Below are 22,758 nucleotides of genomic sequence, written 5' to 3' on the forward strand. Positions count from 1 at the left end.
ATCTATTATAAAATGTATTAATCTATTTAAATGCTTATTATGGTTTTGGCAGCAAGGTGCTCAGAACACTCACCACTGAGAGAAGAAACACATCACCAATACATATCCTTCCCTGAAGAAACAAGGTAAATATTTGAAAGTAAATGATGTAAAGGTTGCAAAGTTGTATTTAATATCCAATAAACTGCATTTAATAGCATCATAGTGTAAGATTCTACCACACAAATTTGTGCATTTGTCAATTAAAGCTTGATTATACATTTCACCTTTATCAGCCAATCAGAAACACGATTTAATGACACAAATATTATATATATTTGTGTCATTAAATCGTGTGATCATATATCTTGATCATATATATTTGATCAAGACATACTGGGTCTTTTGTTTAATATAAAATACTCAACATATCATATATACATTATATGGACCAAAAATTGGAACACTTAAGCTTTACAGACATATGTTGTTCTTCCCCAAACTGTTACCACAAGTTAGAGACAAACAATTGTATTTTATGTATTTGCATGCAATAGCATTTAAATTTCCTTTCACTTGAACTAGGTGACTTAAACCTGTTTCAGAATGACAATGCCCCTGTGCACAAAGTAAGCTTTATAAATATATGGTTTACATAGATCAGAGTGGAGGATTTTGAGTGGCCTTTTATAGAAAACTGACCTCACCCTAAATCATTACCTCACTTTACTAATGCCCTTGTGGATGAATGAGCACAAAATTGATAGAACTGTAATGTTTTAAAAACAAATAAACGAATAAAGCAATAATTGTGTATTTGAATCTACTTTATATATAAATGTCCTTTTTTGGTACATTTTGACAATGTAACTGATTTGTCAGTTGTCATGCAACTGATATTTTGCATTTATGTGATTATTTTATGTAATACTTGATAACCAAACAAATAAAATCTATACTTTGGATTAAGATTCATGGATGAAAACAGAAAACATCACACAGTAAACTCAGTGGACACTATGTACTCACTAAACATGAATAAACATGGATCTTTTATTTAATCTGAAAGTAAAATAGCACAGCATGACTATCCCATGACCTTCGAGCTGTGTTGTTGTGGTTCTTAAGGATCCCCCAGGTTTATATTCTGCACCACAAAAACACATCTCAGAATTGAAAAAAAAATAAAGCTTCTCTGTAGATCTCATTACAGTTATGATCTCAATCTCAGCATGTCACTGAGGAGCACTTAGCATTGGGCTCATGTTACACGCTGACTTTATTGCTGCCAGAGTCATTTGTAGACTTGCACTACTTCTATTTTTCAATGTGTGTATCTGTTTGTGTGTATCTGTTTGTGTGTGTGTGTGTGTGTGTGTGTGTGTGTTGTGTGTGTGTGTGTGTGTGTGTGTGTGTGTGTGTGTGTGTGTGTGTGTGTGTGTGTGTGTGTGTGTGTGTTTGTTTGTTTGTTTATGCTACTCATAACCTCGTATATTTTTCAATGTGTGTATCTGTTTGTGTGTATCTGTTTGTGTGTGTGTGTGTGTGTGTGTGTGTGTGTGTGTGTGTGTGTGTGTGTGTGTGTGTGTGTGTGTGTGTGTGTGTGTGTGTGTGTGTGTGTGTGTGTGTGTGTTTGTTTGTTTGTTTATGCTACTCATAACCTCGTATATTGTTTTTGGACTCCAGGTCCACATTTTGGACTGGATCAAGAGTATAATCATTATATTATCCTTAACTTCATCCCTGTGATTAAACAGTTACTGCTACCAACATACAATCAATCACATTCATAGAACAACACAATCTCACACATTTACATTATATTGCAACAGAAGTTCTAGTAAAGGTCTCAGTTTCACCCTCTAGAAGCTTCTTCTGCCTTAAATGGCTTCCTTGGGGGGAAGTCACGAGACAGCTACACCACACTGTGCTTTTTATGTGTGTGCGGAAAATATCATGTAGTTTTAGATAATATTGAGATGGTGCAAGGCAGGAAGCTGTCAGGTTTTTATGAGGAAAGTAAATAATACAGTGGCATTTACCGTCGTGGCCAAGGCCTCATCTGAGTTTCGTTTTCAAACGGCCGTGTCTCATGCTGAGACAAACAATGTGTAAGAAGTTCATGTAAACTCTGTGGTTGATCTTAAATCTGCAGTGAGGAGGATAGTTAAAAGCGTAATGTGATTCCAGGCAACGTCCCCGAATCTGCAGACAGAGGCGAGAGGTTTAAATCACTCTTTGCTCAGTTCATGGCTGCAGATGGAGATGAAATTCTGTCGATATACAGTCAATTCAGTTTCCCTTTTTAACATGTTAGCCTTCGCCACAGCTTTTGGGACTGAAAATGCTTGACCTAAATTAACTTTTTAATAGTTCATGCTAAAATTGGGCTACATACACAATTTAAATATCTTTGAAAAGAAGGCACTTTGAGCTTTACTGTTCATTATTCAAAGTTCATATTGCTCATAAAGAAAAGAAAAGAAGTTATAGGTGATGAAGTACCGTGAATACATTTCCTGAAGTAAACATTTTTTTTCTTCATATATAAATACATGAAATCATTAATGGAGCAATCCAGAAAAGTATGCAGTAAAAGTCACATGTCTCATGAGTTTATATTTTAAATTGAATGGATATAAAAAAAAATGAGCTTCCTACAAACATTTATTTGATACTATGTCTGGTTTGCTCCTCCCCTCCCAGCCCAGATTTTAGGACTCACAGCTGAAATGCCCTACCTAACTTTAAATGTTAACCGTTCTTGACAAAATATTGGCACCCCTGTATTTTTACACTGTAGGTCTAAAGTTTGTGGAAAAACAAAGTAGAAGTGGTGCCTAATAAAGATTCAATACCCATTTTAGAAGATGTTCTTAAAGATTCTAACACTTTTAATATATTTTTGTATGATATGTCAAACCTATGCCTAATATTGTGTTGTATAATTACAATTCATGCTTTACTGATGTAAAAATCTTTAGATGGGATGTTCGCCTAAGTTCGTATAAGCGTATTACTGTTTGTAAGTAATCTGACTGAAGTTCTGATCTCATTACGCTTTCTGTCTCAGCGTTGTGATGGAGTGGCTCTTAGAGGTCTGGTCTTCCTCTTATCCATCTTAATAGCTGCCATCATTGTTGCCCCAGTCATATGTCTTCAAATCATAATGCAATAACATTAAAGCAGCTTGGTTAAGGAAATATAAAAAAAAATCATTAAGATAATAGTTTGAGGAAAAACTCTATAAATTTTGCCAACATGGACCCAATGACCTTTAAACACCCTATTAAAAGTGTACAAAATTCTTAACGTATAGCTTTTATTAGAGTAAAAATTGTCAATTTGCAACAGGATCATGTTCATGATCTGAGCAATTGTTTTTTTAAGCCTGAGAAGTCAGCATATGGCAAACAAAATAATAAAGCTCAGTTTGCAATTCATTTCCTTTTGTGTCCTTCTAAAAGAAGCAGTGCCACAACACATTACAGGAAAGTGTGTTCATTTACATTTATGGAATTTGGCAGATGCCATTATTCATAGTGACTTAGATTTTGCTAATTCTGACAACTGAGCAGCTATGGGGTTAAGGGCATTGCTCAGGGGCACCTTGGTACAAATGATTCAGATCATTAAACAAATTGTAATATTACACAGAGATAACCCGAGTAAATACAAAATGCAGTTTTTAAATTATTATTTAATTTATTATGGAAAAAGCTGTCCAAAAACTGCTTAGCCCAATGTGAAACAAAGTAATTGCTTCCAAAACCTAATTACTGGATGTGCAACAACTGCAATCAAAAGTTTTCGATAACTGCCAATAAGTCTTTCAAATCGCTTTTCGCAATTTTGTCCCAATCTTCTTTCCACAGTTATTTTAATTCAGGCACATCGTAGGGTTTTCTAAATTAGGTTGAGGTCCGGACTTTAACTATGTCTATCCAAAGTTTCCATTTAATTTTGTTTTGGCCATTCAAAGGTGGATATGCTGGTATGTTTCAGATGTTGTCCAGCTGCATAACCCAAAAGCACTTGAGCTTGAGGTCATGAACTAATAGCCAGACATTCTCCTTCAGGATTTTCTGGTAGAGAGCAGAATTCAAGCTTCCATCAATTATGGTAAGTCATCCAGGTGCTGCAAGCCATGTCTGACTGTTGGTATGAATTTTTTTTTCAAAAACCTTTCATAAAACTAAACTTTTGTCTCATCAGGTCATTGAATATTTGCCCAAAATTCTATGGATAATGCAGATTTATTTATGGCAAATGTAAAATGAGCCTTTGTGTTCTTTTGGTCACCAGTGGCTTTCGCCTTGGAACTCTCCCATAGATGGCGTTCTTTAGATTGCATTATATGGTGCTTTTTTAAAATCTTTTAGCATGCCTCACTTTTTTAGACAGGTTCTATTTAAGTGATTTCTTCATTCAACAGGTCTGGCAGTAAGCAGGCCTGGTTGTGGCAAGTAAAATGTAACTCATTTAAAAACAACATTTTGTATTTACTCAGGTTATCTTTGTATAATATTAAAATTAGTTTGATGGTCTGAATTAACTGAGAGGAAATATATATATATATATATATATATATATATATATATATATATATATATATATATATATATATATATATATATATATACTAGCTGAAAGTACCCGTGCTTCGCTACGGAAGGCAGAACGCTAAGCAATATGGCAATAAGCAGTAAGCACTGAGCAGGACTGGATGATCAGAGATCAGAATGTAACGTCAACAAATAACATACTACCCCTTTGTAGTACCGATACAGGGCAAACTACTTTGAAAATAATTTTTATCGTGCATCTAACATGTAATAAGAAACAATGTAGTAAGTTTCATGAGGATCCATACTGTTATTTCGAAGAGTTTACAATGCGTGAGAAATCGCGTTTTTCGCGAGTTAGCCGCGAATCAGGGCGAATTTTTCAAAACCCTTTTTTAGTGAGCACCTAAGACCCAGGAGGAAGGTATGTTCCAAATTTCATTGCAATCCGTGCAGTGGTTTTTGAGATTTCGTGATAAGTGAGTGAGTCAGTCAGTGGTATTTGAGCTTTATATACAGTGGGTACGGAAAGTATTCAGACCCCCTTAAATTTTTCACTTTTTGTTATATTGCAGCCATTTGCTAAAATCATTTAAGTTCATTTCTTTTCCTCATGAATGTACACATAGCACCCCATACTGACAGAAAAACACAGAATTGTTGACCTTTTTGCAGATTTATTAAAAAAGAAAAACTGAAATATCACATGGTCCTAAGTTTTCAGACCCTTTGCTGTGACACTCATATATTTAACTCAGGTGCTCTCCATTTCTTCTGATCATCCTTAAAATGGTTCTACACCTTCATTTGAGTCCAGAAATGTTTTAATATACTGATTGGACTTGATTAGGAAAGCCACACACCTGTTTATATAAGACCTTACAAATCACAATGCATGTCAGAGCAAATGAGAATCATTAAGGTAAAAGGAACTGCCTGAAGAGCTCAGAGACAGAATTGTGGCAAGGCACAGATCTGGCCAAGGTTCCAAAAAATTTTTTGCTGCACTTAAGGTTTCTAAGAGCACAGTGGCCTCCATAATCCTCAAATGGAAGACGTTTGGGACGACCAGAACCATTCCTAGAGCTGGCCGACCGGCCAAACTGAGCTATCGGGGGAGAAGAGCCTTGGTGAGAGAGGTAAAGAAGAACCCAAAGATCACTGTGGCTGAGCTCCAGAGATGCAGTCGGAAGATGGGAGAAAGTTGCCACAGTCAACCATCACTGCAGCCCTTCACCAGTGGGGCTTTATAGCAGAGTGGCCCGACGGAAGCCTCTCCTCAGTGCAGGACACATGAAAACCCGCATGGAGTTCTCCAAGATGGTGAGAAATAAGATTCTCTGGTCTAATGAGACCAAGATAGATCTTTTTGGCCTTAATTCTAAGCGGTATGTGTGGAGAAAACCAGGCACTGCTCATCACCTGTCCAGTACAGTCTCAACAATGAAGCATGGTGGTGGCAGCATCATGCTGTGGGGGTGTTTTTCAGCTGCAGGGACAGGACGACTGGTTGCAATAAAGGGAAAGATGAATGCGGCCAAGCACAGGGATATCCTGGACGAAAACCTTCTCCAGAGTGCTTTGGACCTCAGACTGGGCTGAAGGTTTACCTTCCAACAAGACAATGACCCTAAGCACACAGCTAAAATAACGATGGAGTGGCTTCACAACAACTCTGTGACTGTTCTTGAATGGCCCAGCCAGAGCAATGACTTAAACCCAATTGAGCATCTCTGGAGAGACCTAAAAATAGCTGTCCACCAACGTTTACCGTCCAACCTGACAGAACTGGAGAGGACCTGCAAGGAGGAATGGCAGAGGATCCCTGAATCCAGGTGTGAAAGACTTGTTGCATCTTTCCCAAAAAGACTCATGGCTGTATTAGATCAAAAGGGGGCTTCTACTAAATACTGAGCAAAGGGTCTGAATACTTAGGACCATGTGATATTTTAGTTTTTCTTTTTTAATAAATCTGCAACAGTGTCAACAATTCTGTGTTTTTCTGTCAATATAGGGTGCTATGTGTACATTCATGAGGAAAAGAAATGAACTTAAATGATTTTAGCAAATGGCTGCAAAATAAAAAAGAGTGGAAAATTTAAGGGGGTCTGAATACTTTCCGTACCCACTGTATATATATATATATATATATATATATATATATATATATATATATATATATATATATATATATATATATATAAAAAGCTATGAAGACAGTCAGATCAGATTTAATATATATTTTTAAATCAATCCAGAATTTAAATGTATGAAATAATTTTGTTATTCTGATTCACAGAACATGGAATGTTTATGAAAAAGGCATACATTGATGTCAGGGAGCCATGGTCTCCATGTTTTTTCTTTGGGTGGGCCTTGTGATGTTCATCGTGTTTACCGTTGGTGGAAATGTGTTAGTATGTTCAGCTGTGATCACAAGTCGTCGTCTTCGCCACATTAGCAGCTGTTTCTTGGTGGCCCTTGCTGTAACAGATCTGCTCCTCGGCCTCTTTGTGCTGCCTTTCAGTGCCACGTTAGAGCTGCGTGCTGGTCGCTGGCCATTAGGTGGTGCTGCATGCAACATCTATCTCTCTGTAGATGTGACATTAAGCACAGCATCGATCTTTACCTTGCTTGCTATCAGTGTGGATCGTTACATGGCTATCTCATCGCCACTCAGCTACACCACCAGGCTGACTCCAGCACGAGCAACAGCAGCTATTGTTGCTATCTGGATCCTTGCGCTTACATTTGCCTTCACTCCAATCCACATGGGCTGGAACACGGCAGATTTTCATGTACAGAACTATGACTGGAGGATGGAGGATGAGGGGGAGGAGGGACAGACTTGCCGTTATGAGTGGAACAATAATTATGTGCTGCTTGCTGTCTCCTGTATCTTCTTCTTTCCTCTGCTGGTCATGTGTTGGATGTACCACCGCATCTTCTGCATGGCACGTGAACAGGTATCCGTATGGACATAATAAAAAGAGTTTTCTAAATGAAAATGATATGCACTTTATGTAAAATAATACAATTTACTAGTTCTTTTTCTCCATCCCTCAGGTGCGTCGTATCCGTGCTGCCACTCCATCCTTCACTCGTTCATCAGCATGTCTGAAGGGGGCCACATTGAGGCAGCACAAAGCCACTGTGACTCTGGCCACTGTGCTTGGAGTCTTCATTGTCTGCTGGCTGCCATTTTTCACTTTTTTTACCTGCATGGGTCTGAGGCACGAGACAGAGCCACCTCAACTAACACATTCCATCGTGCTTTGGCTGGGTTACTTTAACTCTGCCCTAAACCCCATCCTGTACCCTGCCCTAAACCGAGACTTTAGACACGCCTATTGGCATCTGCTGCATTGCAGGAACCCATACAAGATCAATTCCATTTCCATAAGAACCTTGGGGAAAAACAGAAGCATAATTTCTCATGAGTTTGAGAGTATAAACAAATGCAGCAAGATACCTCTAAAGATGCATCACAACCAGCAAGACATAAATGCTGAGTCAGCTGCAGGTCCAAACCATACCAGCTAACACTGTCCATCAGTACTATATTTATATGTTTCATGTTTTAAGTGCGTGCTTAACAAAATGGACACAAAGACACCATAACAAAGATGTAGATGTTTCCTCTTGGTGTCAGACAAGACAAGGAGAAGACAAGAGATTTTTGGAATGAATGTCTGTTCTTTGTTCTTCATGTCTCCATGTTTTTGCATTTCCTGCACTCCTTTATGCTATGTTAGGACTGAAGAGGATGAACCTAATGATTTGGTTTCTACAGTGCTGCTGAGGTGACTTGGTGATTTTAAATAAGGTGGGATAATTCATATAATGTAAAGTCACAAGATAGTCTGGAAATAGCATTGATATATTGGAGCCATTATATATTATCTCATGACCTTAATCTATTTTTGATCTCACGGACTCAATATTTTGTCTCAGGTCCTCGATATATCAATTTGAGGTATTAGTATATTATCCGATGCCCTCGATATATTAACTTGTGGCATTAATACATTATCTCATGCCCTTAATATAGCACATGCCCTTAATATATCATCTTATGGCATCAATACACTATCTCACGCCATTAATATATTTTCTTGTGGTTTGAAAATATTATTTCATACTCTCAATATATTATCATAAGGTCTTAAATTATTGTCTCATGCTCGGAGTATACTAACTAGTAAATTTAAAAGTTTACTGTGCTGCCTCCATTTATTATCCACACCCTTGATATATAATCTAGTGGCCCTCCATGTTTTATCTTGTGGTGTCTCTTATTATATTGGTCTTTTAGTATATTAACTTGACATTTCAGTGTTTCATGGCTTCCCTATACAACCACAATTCTGAAAAAGTTGGGACACTGTGTAAAATATAAATAAAAACTGAATGCAATGATTTGCAAATCTTATAAGCCCATATTTTATTCATAATACAACACATAAAACATATCAAATGTTTAAACAGAGGAATTGTACCAATTTAAAGACAAAAAATGGTAATTTTAAATTTGATGTATCATCACATCCCTCAAAAAATAGGACCATCACCCTTAACCATCAACAATCACCCTACTGAACTTCTTGTACACTGATGTCTCAATGATGCTATACTGTTGCTGTGGTTTGAAATTATCATGTAGTTCTGCTCCACACTGTATGTTCTGTACTATCTCAAAATAATTATAACTGTATATAATTGTAAATTCATAGCATATACCAAATTTTTCTTCAGATTTTCATCTACATTTTGTATATACACTGTGTATTATCATTGTTTATTATAGCACTGTGTATTTCTTTTTATTTTTTACATATATTGTGCCTTATTTCCATCTTGCATACATTTCAATTGTTCATTTTTTCATAGATAGATAGATAGATAGATAGATAGATAGATAGATAGATAGATAGATAGATAGATAGATAGATAGATAGATAGATAGATAGATAGATAGATATTGTTCATAGCCAATGTTTTTTTTTTTTTACATATATTAACATATTGAGCTACACTTGGGTAATTTGCAACATGGTACTATTTGCACTACAGGTAGAGGCTTATCTTCTTTTGTTGTACGTGTACCAGGCAATGACAAAAAAATCTATCTATCTATCTATCTATCTATCTATCTATCTATCTATCTATCTATCTATCTATCTATCTATCTATCTATCTATCTATCTATCTTATCTGTCTGTCTGTCTGTCTGTCTTTGTTTTTTAAAGTTTGTGTAAACAATATGACATTAATAATTACACAATACTTAATGAACTATAGAAACATTTGAACTGAAACACTTTTTAACTTTATTGTCTTTCACAATATATAAAAAAAACTGCTCTAAGTATCTCAGAAGTGGAAAATGACTGAAGCCAGTGTTCAATGATCTCTCTTTGTTTGTGTTTCCTGACCTCTTGTGGAGAGGTAAAATAATACAGAGTGAAATTACAGAGTAGACAATTTCCCTTTGAATACAACAGAGCTCCCTCTGCAGTTTTCTCAGTATGTCCATCACGTCTAAAACAGCTAAAATATCTGAAGGCCAAGCGTTCGGTTTTTGAGCTTACTCTGTATGCTCACTCACAATAAAGCTGGTGATCAGGTTCCTGCCATCTTTTATATCTCCCTCAAATCTTTCACACAGTTGAAACCTGAGAGGCTTGAACTCCTTACAACCAGCACAAAGTCTTCTTTTGCACATGCTTGTGCTGTTTTAGTGACGAACTATGGACATGTCACCAGTTATGTAATTGTTTTTTTATGGTTCCCAAACTGGTACCAAAACATTGACAGCATACAACTGCACTGGATGTCTTTGGATGCAATGGAATTAAATAATCTTTACTTGAGCTAGGACACCCAAAGCAAGCTACATAAAGATATGATTTACACAGGTTGGAGCAGAAAATCATGAGTGGCCTTCTACAGAGTTCTGACCTCAACCATGCTGAACACACTTGGGAACAATGACTACACCTACACCTTTGTGGCTGAATAAGCACAAATGTCCACACTCCAAAATATTTCCCCAGAAAAATTTATGAAGATTACATGTGGAATGGTGTGTTCAAAAAGCACATACAAATCTAATAGACAGATGTCTACTGTACACACGTGTATCCCTATACAATATATTTATATATAGTGTGTAAATTAAGAATTTAGTTTATTATAAAAGTTTATAGAAAATATGTATTTTTATTCAATCTTAAAAGCCAATTTTGAAAAGTGTAAGTGTTTAACTAAATCTTTTCTGTTTTGTTTTTTTAACAAATCCATCAAACATACAATATATTAGGCATTACAGCTGCTTTAGTAAATAGTACTCGATTTGTTATTTTTTTTATTTCTTTTTTTTTTTGTACAATTATAACATATTCTTTGCACTACATTTAGAGGAGAAAAAGGAAATAGATTAATTTTGCATTTGTAATCATTTTGTTTTTAGATGTTCAGAGAAGAGCAGAAACAAAGCAGTGCAAATACACTCCAGTATTAAACCAAGCCACATTTGTAGGGCTCAAAAAAGCAAGAAAATTTTTTTCATTGTTTTTTAAGTATTTATTTGCCTTTTGTTTGTCTTATACGAATAACACAAAGGTAATTAAATGTGTTGAGCGATGTGTACTGTGTAAATTAGATCTCAACACTTTCAACAAACAGTTTCCTAAATAATCAACATGAACCTCAGAAACTTACTGTCCTTACTGCCTTAAAGATCAGTCTATATTTGTTAATATTCTGTAATAAAATGTAACTAAGCTGCAAGACATTCGATATTTTACTGTATAGGGAGTAAACATGAAGAAAATGTGAGGACATTGTATTATGCTCGAAATTTTTTGCAGAATTAAGAGGTTAATTTTGTAAATTGTACATGATATACATTAGTATTTTCTATATTGCTTCATTTTGTTGTCCCTCAGTGGAGAAACTTCAGAAAAAAGCCTCTCAGTGTCATTGTAAACATAGCCTTTACTGAAAAGTGATTAGGTATTCAGGATAGGCATAAATATCATGAAAGATCACAAACATCGATTGCTGCCTATCAGTGACACTGTCATACTGCTCTGTGCTGGTGGAGTTTTTGGCCGGAGGTGTAAGGAGTCCAGCTTTCCCTGTGGTGAAGTCACCAACCAACACTCGAGCCAAATACATGCGCTTGTGACCGTTTATATCAGGCTTTGCGTAGCCTTGGGCAGAGTAGTTTGGATCGACTGCAAAATACACTCCATTCCCATACATGGCCCCTAAACACAGGACAAAACTGTATTTCAACTTGGAAAATGCAAGCAAACATTTTCGACATTTTTCTAAAAGCAAATATTTCTAAATTTACTACTAATTCTATAATTGATTTTACAAATTATTTTCGTATTTTTTTTCATACCATGCATCCCAGCATAGCTGCGATTGAAACCTCGCTCATTGATCTTAATAATATTATCCGAGCCAGTGCCATGGAAAAGCAGCTTCTCGTTGTTTGTGTGTTTGTTCTTTTTTTCCAAGTATGACTTCTGGTTCATGTAGTTATTCCAAAGAGTTTCATTCTGAATTCTTTCAATCTGAAAATAGTGTAATATCAGCAGCTTGATGCACATGTACTACAAACAAGACAGGTTTAATATCATTTTTGGAGTCACTGTTTATATAAAATAACTTACTTTGAGAATTTGTGATGTCAGACCTGTTTTCCTGAACTCCTTCTCTACTGTTGTATATTCTTGACTGCCTTGTTGAATTGTAACCGACAGAACTAGATTTCCCTTCATGTCCTCCCATTGACTGGGCAGAGAGACAGGGTTTTGTCCTGTAAAAAAATGAACATGAAGTAAAATAGAAACTGAACTTACTGTATTGACTTGTTAAGTTTGTAAAAATAAACTAATTCGGATGTCATGTCTTACGTTTCAGATCAATCCTTTTCAATTTAATCTGTCCGTTTTTCCCCACAGCTGTGAAATACTCTACATGGGCCTCATACGGGACTTTATCAATAGCGATCTTTACAGAAGGCTGTTTTTTCCGAAAAGCCATTTCCAGGTCGTAGTTTGTCAAAATATCAAAAGGAACAGTGTTTTCTCTGCGGTCCTGATACTGCCACTCTATGCTGGTGCTTAGCAAAAAGGCTTCGCTTTGGCGTGTCATTTTCTTCTCCACTTTTCGGATCATGTCACGGATTGTGCTCTCAGCCTTTACCACGTCACGTGTCAGGCCCTCCAAAGTGAACTCAGGCTCCGAGGAAGATTTAGAAAGGTGTATGCTAACCGTGAGCTCCCTCTGCAGTTTGCTTAGCACTTCTGCCTCTTCCTGGCCAAAATAGTTGATGGCCGAGTCCATGATATTTGAACATACATGCTCCTTCACAATAAAGCCTTCGATCAGATTCCTCGCCTCTTTCAGGTCATCCTCACTCTCTCCACACAGCTGAAACACGACAGGCTCAAACTCCTCGCCCACGAACACAAAGTCTTCTAGATTTGTTTCTGTGTTGCCTCCACGAAAGAAGTTTGTCACAGTCTCAATTGTACCTGAAATTACCACCAAAACATGATTTGGGTAAGTAAGAAAAAGCAGAACATCTAGGGTAGTTTTTATCCAATGGATTCATCTCCATACCTTTAAACCAGTTTATTACTCCACCCTCCTCCTCCACACTGTCCTGTGACCTCTTCAGCATGCACTGATGGAAATCCGACACCATTGATGTCTGGAATATCAAGAATTTTACACTTTTCAAATTTGGCCCTTTTTTCTTCTTCACAAAGTCAATCACAGCTTCAATCATGGCATCGCCTACAGCAGAAGGATTGGCTCCGCCTTGACCTGAACAATTAGAGACCAAGAATGCGTGACATTTAACAACACAGGAATAAACACTGTAAAGAACCCAAAGTTATAAATGATGAATGAGTCTCTGAGGCTATACCAGTGCCAAGTGCTGGAAAGGCAACAGAGGAGAACTTATTTTCCTCGCAGAACTTTAATACAGAGTAAACAACATCCTTGATCTCTGCAGGACTGTTACGACCTATAACATGAATAATCTGTCTGCATGGAAGTTGTCCTCCTGTTGTCATGATCATGTCTGATTGTTGAATCTGTGATGCCACTAAAAAAAAAAAATACACAATATTAACTATGCTTCTAAGATACTATAATACAAAATTTCTATTCACTATAATACATTTAGGAAAATCAAAGGATTTACTCACCAATCTGTGCACATTCCCCTTCCACTGCTAACCCTGCAGCATCTAAAATTGCCTTGGACACTCCTATACAGAGATTGATTCAAAATGTTACAGAAAGAAAGGTTCATTTTAAGCTCCTGTAATTGAAGTGGTTATACATGTGATAGAGGAGTGTCTGCAAGAGTGAAAGGGAAAGTTTATAGGACTGTGGTGAGACCTGCAATGTTGTATGGTTTAGAGACAGTGGCATTGAGTAAAAGACAGAAGATGGAGCTGGAGGTAGCAGAGCTGAAGATGTTGGGGTTATCGTTGGGAGTGACGAGGATGGACAGGATTAGAAATGAGTTTATTAGAGGGACAGCGCGTGTAGGACGTTTTGGAGACAAGGTGCGGGAGGCCAGTTTGAGATGGTTTGGACATGTGCAGAGGAGGGACATGGGGTATATGTGTGGGAGGATGCTGAGGATGGAGTCACCAGGAAGGAGGAAAAGAGGAAGGCCAAGGAGGCGGTTTATGGATGTGGTGAGGGAAGACATGCAGGTAGTTGGGTTGAAAGAGGCAGATGTAGAGGACAAGGGGGGTTATGGAGACAGATGATACGCTGTGGCGACCCCTAATGGGGGGTTATACAGATTTGATTGTTTTGCTGGAATTCCACAACATTAAATGTAACTCTAAATGGATAAAATTAAACAGGGGTACGGTTTGTTTTCAGTAAATTAAAGCATTATGTTAGCATTTTTTATTTGTTGTGGTGTGCACTCAAGATGTCATAATAGAGCATAGTATGCAATAGTGAGATGTACAAAATAGTTTACCTGATTTCAGAGAGAATAATTCATTGGAAGAATTAACAATCGCATCACATCTCTCTTTGGTGATGTCACCTGATGATATCTCCAGTTTCAGATGCCCTATTCGCATTTGGTGCACTCCAAGACTAAGAGTTGAAACCGGTCCAAAAAAACCTTCTGAAATGTCATTATTTAAATCACTGCAGTTAGTACATTTTGGGTTCTTCTTACACTATTTATTTATGTTTAATAACTAATTACAAATATAATAATCCAGCCTGATGAAGAGCAGCAGGAAAGGCAGTAACTGACCAGCAGAAGGTGGTGGTCTAAAATGACGTGGATTTTTAGCGGGTGGTTGAACAGCATGTGCTCCTTCGGTGATGGTTTCCTGCTTTTCACCTCTGAAGCTCTTTTCAAAGCACTAATAAAGCAAACAAATGTATTATTATCAGCCACACAGAGAGTAGCCAATTTATGAAAAATTGTTTCCAGTACCTGGACAGTCTCGCTGTCTGAAGGATGCACAATCACGTTCACCTCCATAAGGTATCTAGTAGGATAACGGGCACTAAATGCATGAATCTCACTTAACAAAAGTGTGGAGACAAGACTTCTGGGAAAGCCAAGGTTCCCTGTGCCAATGGCTGGAAAAGAAATCGAAGGCATTTTTTGGTTCTCTGCTTTTCTGAGGCAGTTTTGTATGATTTGTTTTAAAACCTAGGAGAAAACATACAAATCTAATTATTTCATACATTGCAATACTGTATATTGAATAAAAAAGTCAATGAATATGTAGAATGTGCAGAATATTTACAAAGTTTGCAGTTACCTCCACTTCTGATCTACCCCCTTTATTCCAAAATGGACAAACAGTATGGAAGACCTTTTTACATTTTAACTTATAGCCATTAGTAACCACTATGTCTCTATAGCTCAGATTGGAATCGCCAAGTGCTTTGAGGTTTTGAGACCGAGTTTCAGCCTGGAGTTGAGGACCAGCAGCCTCGAGAAGTGCTTTGGAGACAGCACCTTTACTGAGATCCAGGTCTTCTGAGATAGTATTGACAATTACATCAGACTGTAAGACAAACACCAAAGATAAATGGTGCATTAAGATTTATCTCTAGAATATACATTTTAAAATATAGATTTTAAACAAAATATATATATATATTTTTTTTAGGTAATAAGCAATAATTTTATAAATAAATGGTAACTTACACATGCATCCTGAATATTCCCCTTCCTAAGTATGATTTTCAGTCCTTCTACTGTGGTTTGAGCTTGAAGAAACACCAATCCTGACCTTCTCACGTCCTGAAATTGGCTTTTAGATTGTGGGTTTGAGTTATATCCTCTTCGGGGTTCAAAATCCTCATATTTATTACCTCTTGCCCCGGTGCCTCGATGTCTACCAGTACCTTGTCCATGATTTCCCTGACCTCGGTTCTGAATATAGTGACCACTACCATGGCCCATTTGCTGTGGAAAGGACATTCTGGGGTTGAAATAATTAAACTCCTTTCCAACAGCCTGAGCCATGGCATTGACAGTTTTGGGATTATTGTCCACCAAATAGATCTCTTTTAGTGTGTTTATACCACCTGGGGCTTCAACATACGCATGCAATTCTCGTGCAATTGTCTCAGCGCATATGTCAAGAGGAAAGCCAAATATCCCTGAGCTGATGGCAGGGACTGCAATGGAGGAACACCTCTTAAGAACAGCTTCCTGCAGACTTTCCCTTACAGCCTGTCTCAGTTTCTTCACAGCGGTTAACCTGTCATTGTTATTAAATCGTGGGCCTACAGCATGCACTACATATTTACATGGCAATTGACCTGCGTCTGTTGTAATAGCATTCCCAGGTTGCAGTTTCCCACATTTAGCCACATACTGATCACTTATTTGTTGTAAAGATGGACCTGCAGCATTCAGAAGTGCTAATGCTAAACCACCAATGTGCTTCAAGTCCTCATTGGCAGCATTGACCACAGCATCTACTTTGAACTGACAGATATCAGACTCCAGGACTTTGATGACAATACCACCAGGAATCTGAACCTCACAGTATAGCTTTCCAAAACCATCCATTCCACCATCATCATAACTCTCCTCATCATCATCCTTCATAGAAGCATCCTCAAGAACAACCACAAACCTTTGATGCTTTATCATCATCATGATTATGCTGACCTGTTCCTGGAAATACTTTTTGGCTCCTGCTTTTCTAATAATCAAACTATCAGTGTGGAGACAACCTGCAATTTTCTGAAAAGATTTTACTACTGGCTGAACATTAATACGTTCTCCAGAGATGCGAATCAGGGGCCTTGTGTCAAAATGTATGTCCATTTCATCACCTTTTAGAAACTTCTGCCAAACCTCTGCCATCTTTTCTCTGATGAATTTCACCACAGCATAAGACTTGACACGAACGGTCTCTTCGATTCTTGAGTGTTTATCAATAAATTGTTCCAAACTCTTACTGACCTCTCTAACTGGTTCCTGAAAGCCACAAACCATAACTTTGTTCATTAAATATTTCATGAGCACAGTTTTCTTCCTGGAGGAGTTGTATGTCTCATAGAGCTGATTACTGAGAGCCTTCCATTCAGGCTTTTCAAGCAAACGTAGATCTTCTACAGAAAGGCTCTGTAATGTCAGCATCATTTCAAGCCTCTTCTCAGCCTCTGCCAGTGCTTTGTCTGTACATGCAGTCAAAACAGTATTCCCATTTTCAATTCTATAGACTGCGTTAATTCCCTTGGATATGAACAGATCCACAGACATTTCCTCACAGTTCACTGATCTCAAGAACTCCAGTAATAAAGGGTCCTTTTGTAGGGCCTTTTCTTTCTTCCTTAATTGACTCTCCAACACAACATTTTTTATGTCCATAATTTCTGCATGAAGACCAGTTAATGTTAACTGATTGGTGTTTTTATTGTACATCAGCTCCAGTTGTGGATATTTGGCTGAAGCCATGTTTTGCAGTCCCTCATGTTGAAGTAAGAGGAATATTTCATGGGGCATATTGATGATTTCAGAGGTCTTGTTTATTTCCCTTTCTATTTGATTCGATGCACTCTTTAAACAGTTCTCCAATATCGGTTTTAGCATGTTAATATCTTTAGCCATTCCTGCAAGAGTCAGACATCCCGTTGAAATATCCACCTCCAGGACAGCTTTATCTTTTACAACTGATCGGATGTCCTTCTCTACCGCAGTCCAGACTGAACGGGTCACTGCATGCTCAAAAACACCAAAGCTGGATAGGATGTTTTTGAAAGCATCCATTGTGTTTTCCTGCCAGTTGTCTATGTGCATTTTGGTTATACCCTTTTTTCTCAGCAGGGCAGGAAGGGGACTGAACTGGACTTCAGGCTTGTCCACATTTACCTGGCAGCTGTGTAAGCTCATCTGATTGCAGATGGAAAAGATTTGTCCCTTCTTTTCGAGGAATTCTCTAATGGCAGGATGGATCTTATATGTAAATGGTTTGGGCAGTGTCCACGTTGGTCTGTCTTTGCCATACAAGGCAGAACGCAAAGAATGGTAATATGGATATATATTAACCCGATTGTTGCAAGTAAAGTATTCTTTTCTCAGGACTTTATGAACATCTGAAAATAATGATAAAAGAGATTCAAACATCAGAAATCGAGAAATGTGATGACAGAGATTTCACATCGAGATTTTACTATAATTTTCACATACAACAGTCTCTAGAGTTTACAGTAAATTGTGCTAAAAAAGGGATAAAAACATTTTGCAATCAGAGGAGAATGACAAAGATTGTTTCAAGTTAGGCTTTGCTAATTCTATGATACAGCAAGGGTACATCAACTCAAAAAGCTCTTTCCAACAATGCTAAACAGAAAAGCATCTCAGCACAAGCTGACACTTGAGCTAGACATGTTACACCAACAGAAGATCATGCAAATGAGGAAACAGGTTCACTAAACTGGACTGTTGTCCAGATGTCTAGTTGACAGATATCCAGTGGGATGGTCATTTTGCTCGTTTGGCTCCAGACCATATGGCAGTGACATTTATTCAAAAACACAACCTATCAACCCATTCTGCAGTTTGATGTGGACATAATTTGCGACTCCTGATCTGTATTCGCATGATCAGTCACGTGCTGCTGCAACATGGTTGGCTGTGTATGAATGTGTTCCACAAACAGTTGTATAAATTACAATCAAAATGATTTACCTGGTTGATCACAAAAGGTGACGATAGCAGCACGTTCATCTGGTATTGCCTTGATTCTTTCCACTGATCCCACATGCTTTTCAAAGAGAAGTTCCAGAAGGTCGTCAGAGCAATTAGCAGGCAGGTTTTCCACCTTAAAACTGCTTGTGTTCTCCAAACGGCGGGCTTTGAGACCATACTCCTGGAACTTTTTTTTAGTCTTGCATGCTGTAAGAAAGTTCTCTACAGCTGTAAAAAGAAAACAAAACGATCTATAAATTCAATCTGTCTTTTCCTTTTTCCCTGTACCAAAAGCTTTAAGTTAAGGACATACTGTAGACGTCATTGAAGGTCACAACAGCAGCGTTTGATTCTGGAATTAACTCTAAGGAACATTCATCTTCAGAACAACTGCCAATACTGTCTACTAAAAGCATAAGGTACTCTTTGCTCAAGTTTTCTGACACATTTTCCAGGACTGCAGCACAGGACCATGATGTGTCTTCCAAACCCTCATTGCCTTTAGTCTGACTTGCATTAAGACCAGCTGTAGGGGATAAAATACAGACAAGAAGATCATGTGCAGAAGTCAATCCAAAAGCAAGTAATTTAAATGAGAATGTAAATGAGGTATATATTTTTTTTTAAAACACAATAAACACTTCCTCACCTGTTCGCAGAGCTGCAGCTGACACATCACTTCCAGTTTTAGCCTATAAAAACCATGAGCATATTAACTAATCAAGACAAAGTCCAGGTTGTTTTACAGCATTGTTGAAAACAGGTTCATAGTCATACAATATCCAGTTTCTGAGTGCTTGTGTAGTTCCACACCCTACAACCTGGTGGAAGTGGAGCTGTTTTTGCTCTAGAAGTGTTTCATGTATACAAAATTTACACATACAGTGGTGTGAAAAAGTCCTGATTTCTTATTTTTTTGCATGTTTGTCACTCATTTAAATGTTTTAGATCATCAAACTAATTAAAATATTAGTAAAAGATAACACAAGTGAACACGACATGCAGTTTTTAAATGAAGATTTTTATTATTGAGGGAAAACAAAATCCAAAACTGCCCCCTAAACCTAATAACTGGTTGGGCCACCCTTAGCAGCGACAACTGTAATCAAGCAATTGCGATAACTTGCAATGAGTCTGTTACAGTGCTGTGGAGGAATTTTGGTCCATACATCAATGCAGAATTGTTTTTCGAGCATGAACCACATTTTTAAAGTCATGCCACAGCATTTCAATAAGATTCAGGTCAGGACTTTGACTAGGCCACTCCAAAGTTTTCATTTACTTTTTCTTCAGCCATTCAGAGGTGGACTTGCTGGTGTGTTTTGGATCATTGTCCTGCTGCAGAACCCAAGTTCGCTTCAGCTTAAGGTCACAAGCAGATGGCTGGACATTCTCCTTCAGGATTTTTTGGTAAACAGCAGAATTCATGGTTCCATTTATCACAGCAAGTCTTCCAGGTCCTGAAGCAGCAAAACAGCCACAGACCATCACACTACCACCACCATATTTTACTGTTGGTATGATGTTCTTTTTCTGAAATGCGGTGTTACTTTTACACACACCTTCCAAAAAGTTAAACTTTTGTCTCGTCAGTCCAGAGAGTATTTTCCCAAAAGTCTTGGTGATCATCAAGATGTTTTCCAGCAAAACTGAGACGAGCCTTTATGTTCTTTTTGCTCAGCAGCGGTTTTCGTCTTGGAACTCTGCCATGTAGACCATTTTTGCCCAGTCTCTTTCTTATGGTGGAATCATGAACACTTTACTTAACTGAGGCAAGTGAGGCCTGCAGTTCTTTGGATGTTGTTGTGGGGTTTTTTGTGACCTCTTGGATGAGTCGTCACTGTGCTCTTGGGGTAATTTTGGTCAGCCGGCCACTCCAGGAAAGGTTCTCCACTATTCCATGTTTTTGCCTATTTGTGAATAATCTGGCTCTCACTGTGGTTCGCTGGAGTCCCAAAGCTTTAGAAATGGTTTTATAACCTTTTCTAGACTGATATATCTCAATTACTTTCTTTCTCATTTGTTTCTGAATTTCTTTGGATCTCGCCATGATGTCTAGCTTTTGAGGATCTTTCGGTCTACCTTACTTTGTCAGGCAGGTCCTATTTAAGAGATTTCTTGATTATGAACAGGTGTGGCAGTAATCAGGCCAGTGTGTGGCTGGGGAAATTTAACCCAAGTATGATAAACCACAGTTTTAACAAACTTTTTCACACAGGGTCATGTAGTTTTGGATTTTGTTTTCCATCAATAATAAAAACCTTCATTTAAAAACTGCATTTGTGTTAACTTGTGTTATCTTTGACTAATATTTAAATTAGTTTCATAATCTGAAACATGAAAGTGTAACAAACATGCAAATAAATAAGACATCAGGACACTTTTTCACACCACATGACATTAGGTCTAGAAATACAAATATACAAACATCTAAATACATCAAAAATCTAGTAATCAAACATTGAATACTTTAATGCGGTAAGCAAATGTAAAAAAAAAAAATTATCTAATCTATTAATAAGGCATAAAAAAACTTCATAAACCCGAATGGGCCACTTACAGAGTGTTGTGGTTTTTCCTCTGGACGATTTTCTGGTTCACTGGATGGTTTGGACACCTTCAGTTTCACCACATGGTTCTCGACGGGTACTGAGTGCTCAGCTTTAGCCAGAACTTGGTCCCGGACTGAAACGCATGTGAACCGATCATCAGAAAGAAAATGCATATTTGTGATAACTGAGTGCGTTTCTGTCTGGATTACTGAAACTAATTATAGCAAAAATCCATGTGTTGAAATCATTCCTACAACCATGAATCCGCATTTTCAGCCTTTACTATATAATTATTGTTGATATTTCTCTCCATTCTCAGGTTTGTTTGGTTCTGTTTGATTTTTATTCCACTGGGATTTTTGCTTAAACTCAACAAAACTAAAACTTTAACGCAAACATGATCATCTCCAATAAACTCCAACACACTGCTCAGGGAACTTGTAAAAGTAGTTTTAAGTTGTTTTGAACTAACCTTCTTCTTGTTTAAAGAGGACTGTACAGCTCCGATCGGTCCATCTTTCGATGACGCAGTCTCCCCCCTGAGATTTCCTTCTGTTCTGGAAATAAATATGAACTCTTTTTTGAACATTTTGAAAGTTTACAGATGACCAATCTCCCTCCACGAGCAGAGGATAAATATATTCATCCATAGTCCTCGTGGAGCCCTGTACCGAACGTAGAGAAAGTTCACGGACAAGTCCAGGACAAGGAAGCGCTGTGTGTGTGTGTGTGTGTGTGTGTGTGTGTGTGTGCGCGCGCGCGCGCTCCAGTTTAAAGTTTCGCTTTCGTTTCGTTTCTCAGCGTAGCTTTGTTTTTTCCAGAAAATGAAAGGGAGTGTCAGGTACTAAATCAATCCGATAAAAACCAAGTTTATCTGAGTTCAGTATACTCATTATAATCATTGAAAGCTACCAGTTTATATATATATATATATATATATATATATATATATATATATATATATATATATATATATATACACCCTTATATTTCTTTCTAAAAACACCTAATCTTTTTAAGGTCAATAAAAAATGATTAGTGACTTTGAAAAGGATTAAAAAGAACAAAACAAATTAACCTTGAATATATTCATATTTAAAAAATAAAAATCCCATCAAACTCCTTTTCCATGAATAACCTTTTTTTCCTCAAGCCGAAGAGACATTGGCTACGCCCACATGAATCTGATATCTCTAATAGAAAACCCCACCAGATGGCGCCAAAAAGACATAAACCTGTTTACGCAACTTGAAATATTTAAAATCAATATAAAACAAAAAGTCACACACATTCAACAGTGCTAGAATATTAATTGTGATATAGTATATGTAAATATGCATTCAATGATTTTTGTTACATTTGGATATTGGGTGTTTTTATATTTAATAATGACATTTCATATAAAATTCCCCGCAAAAAATTCCAC

At 37.4% G+C, this 22,758-nt stretch overlaps 2 protein-coding genes and 1 long non-coding RNA gene across 4 annotated transcripts; 2 read left to right on the forward strand and 1 right to left on the reverse strand.

The window, feature by feature from the left end:
• The first annotated feature begins 3,984 nt into the window (after positions 1-3,984).
• On the forward strand, positions 3,985-9,418 carry hrh2b (histamine receptor H2b). The gene is made up of 3 exons (XM_083568290.1): positions 3,985-4,101; positions 6,844-7,510; positions 7,611-9,418. Exons 2-3 carry the CDS (start codon positions 6,890-6,892, stop codon positions 8,085-8,087), a joined length of 1,098 nt encoding a protein of 365 aa, XP_083424416.1. The 5' UTR covers positions 3,985-4,101; positions 6,844-6,889; the 3' UTR covers positions 8,088-9,418.
• A 1,687-nt stretch (positions 9,419-11,105) lies between these two features.
• Positions 11,106-22,113, reverse strand: LOC310741040 (protein mono-ADP-ribosyltransferase PARP14). Of its 2 annotated transcripts, none has more exons than XM_083568378.1 (17): positions 21,805-22,113; positions 21,341-21,465; positions 19,430-19,472; positions 19,094-19,306; positions 18,781-19,008; positions 15,781-18,185; positions 15,389-15,637; positions 15,055-15,276; positions 14,869-14,980; positions 14,581-14,730; positions 13,784-13,846; positions 13,498-13,680; positions 13,188-13,394; positions 12,476-13,099; positions 12,233-12,378; positions 11,959-12,133; positions 11,106-11,818 (listed from the first exon to the last, which is right to left on the reverse strand). In XM_083568378.1, the coding sequence occupies exons 1-17, from the start codon at positions 21,980-21,982 to the stop codon at positions 11,544-11,546; spliced, it is 5,598 nt and encodes a 1,865-aa protein (XP_083424504.1). In that variant the 5' UTR covers positions 21,983-22,113; the 3' UTR covers positions 11,106-11,543. The 2 variants fall into 2 exon arrangements, with proteins under 2 accessions (XP_083424504.1, XP_083424505.1); XM_083568379.1 differs by having other exon boundaries at positions 14,581-14,733; positions 21,805-22,086.
• On the forward strand, positions 17,634-22,072 carry LOC310741121. Its single transcript, XR_014537847.1, has 2 exons — positions 17,634-19,922; positions 21,157-22,072. It is a non-coding gene; the product is annotated as an uncharacterized lncRNA (long non-coding RNA).
• Positions 22,114-22,758: the final 645 nt, after the last annotated feature.

The sequence above is a fragment of the Silurus aristotelis genome (assembly GCF_946808225.1).
Source record: "Silurus aristotelis genome assembly, chromosome: 18".
NCBI classification, from domain to species: Eukaryota; Metazoa; Chordata; class Actinopteri; order Siluriformes; family Siluridae; genus Silurus; species Silurus aristotelis.

Excerpts from the sequence above, each read along its gene's own strand:
- hrh2b (XM_083568290.1), top strand. The coding sequence starts at position 6,890 with ATGGTCTCCATGTTTTTTCTTTGGGTGGGCCTTGTGATGTTCATCGTG. Across the intron at positions 7,511-7,610 it reads TCTGCATGGCACGTGAACAG|GTGCGTCGTATCCGTGCTGC; the intron begins GTATCCGTATGG and ends TCCATCCCTCAG.
- LOC310741040 (XM_083568379.1), bottom strand. The coding sequence starts at position 21,982 with ATGGATGAATATATTTATCCTCTGCTCGTGGAGGGAGATTGGTCATCT. Across the intron at positions 19,473-21,340 it reads AGGAAAAACCACAACACTCT|GCTAAAACTGGAAGTGATGT; the intron begins GTAAGTGGCCCA and ends TGGTTTTTATAG. Across the intron at positions 14,734-14,868 it reads TAGACCACCACCTTCTGCTG|AAGGTTTTTTTGGACCGGTT; the intron begins GTCAGTTACTGC and ends ATGACATTTCAG.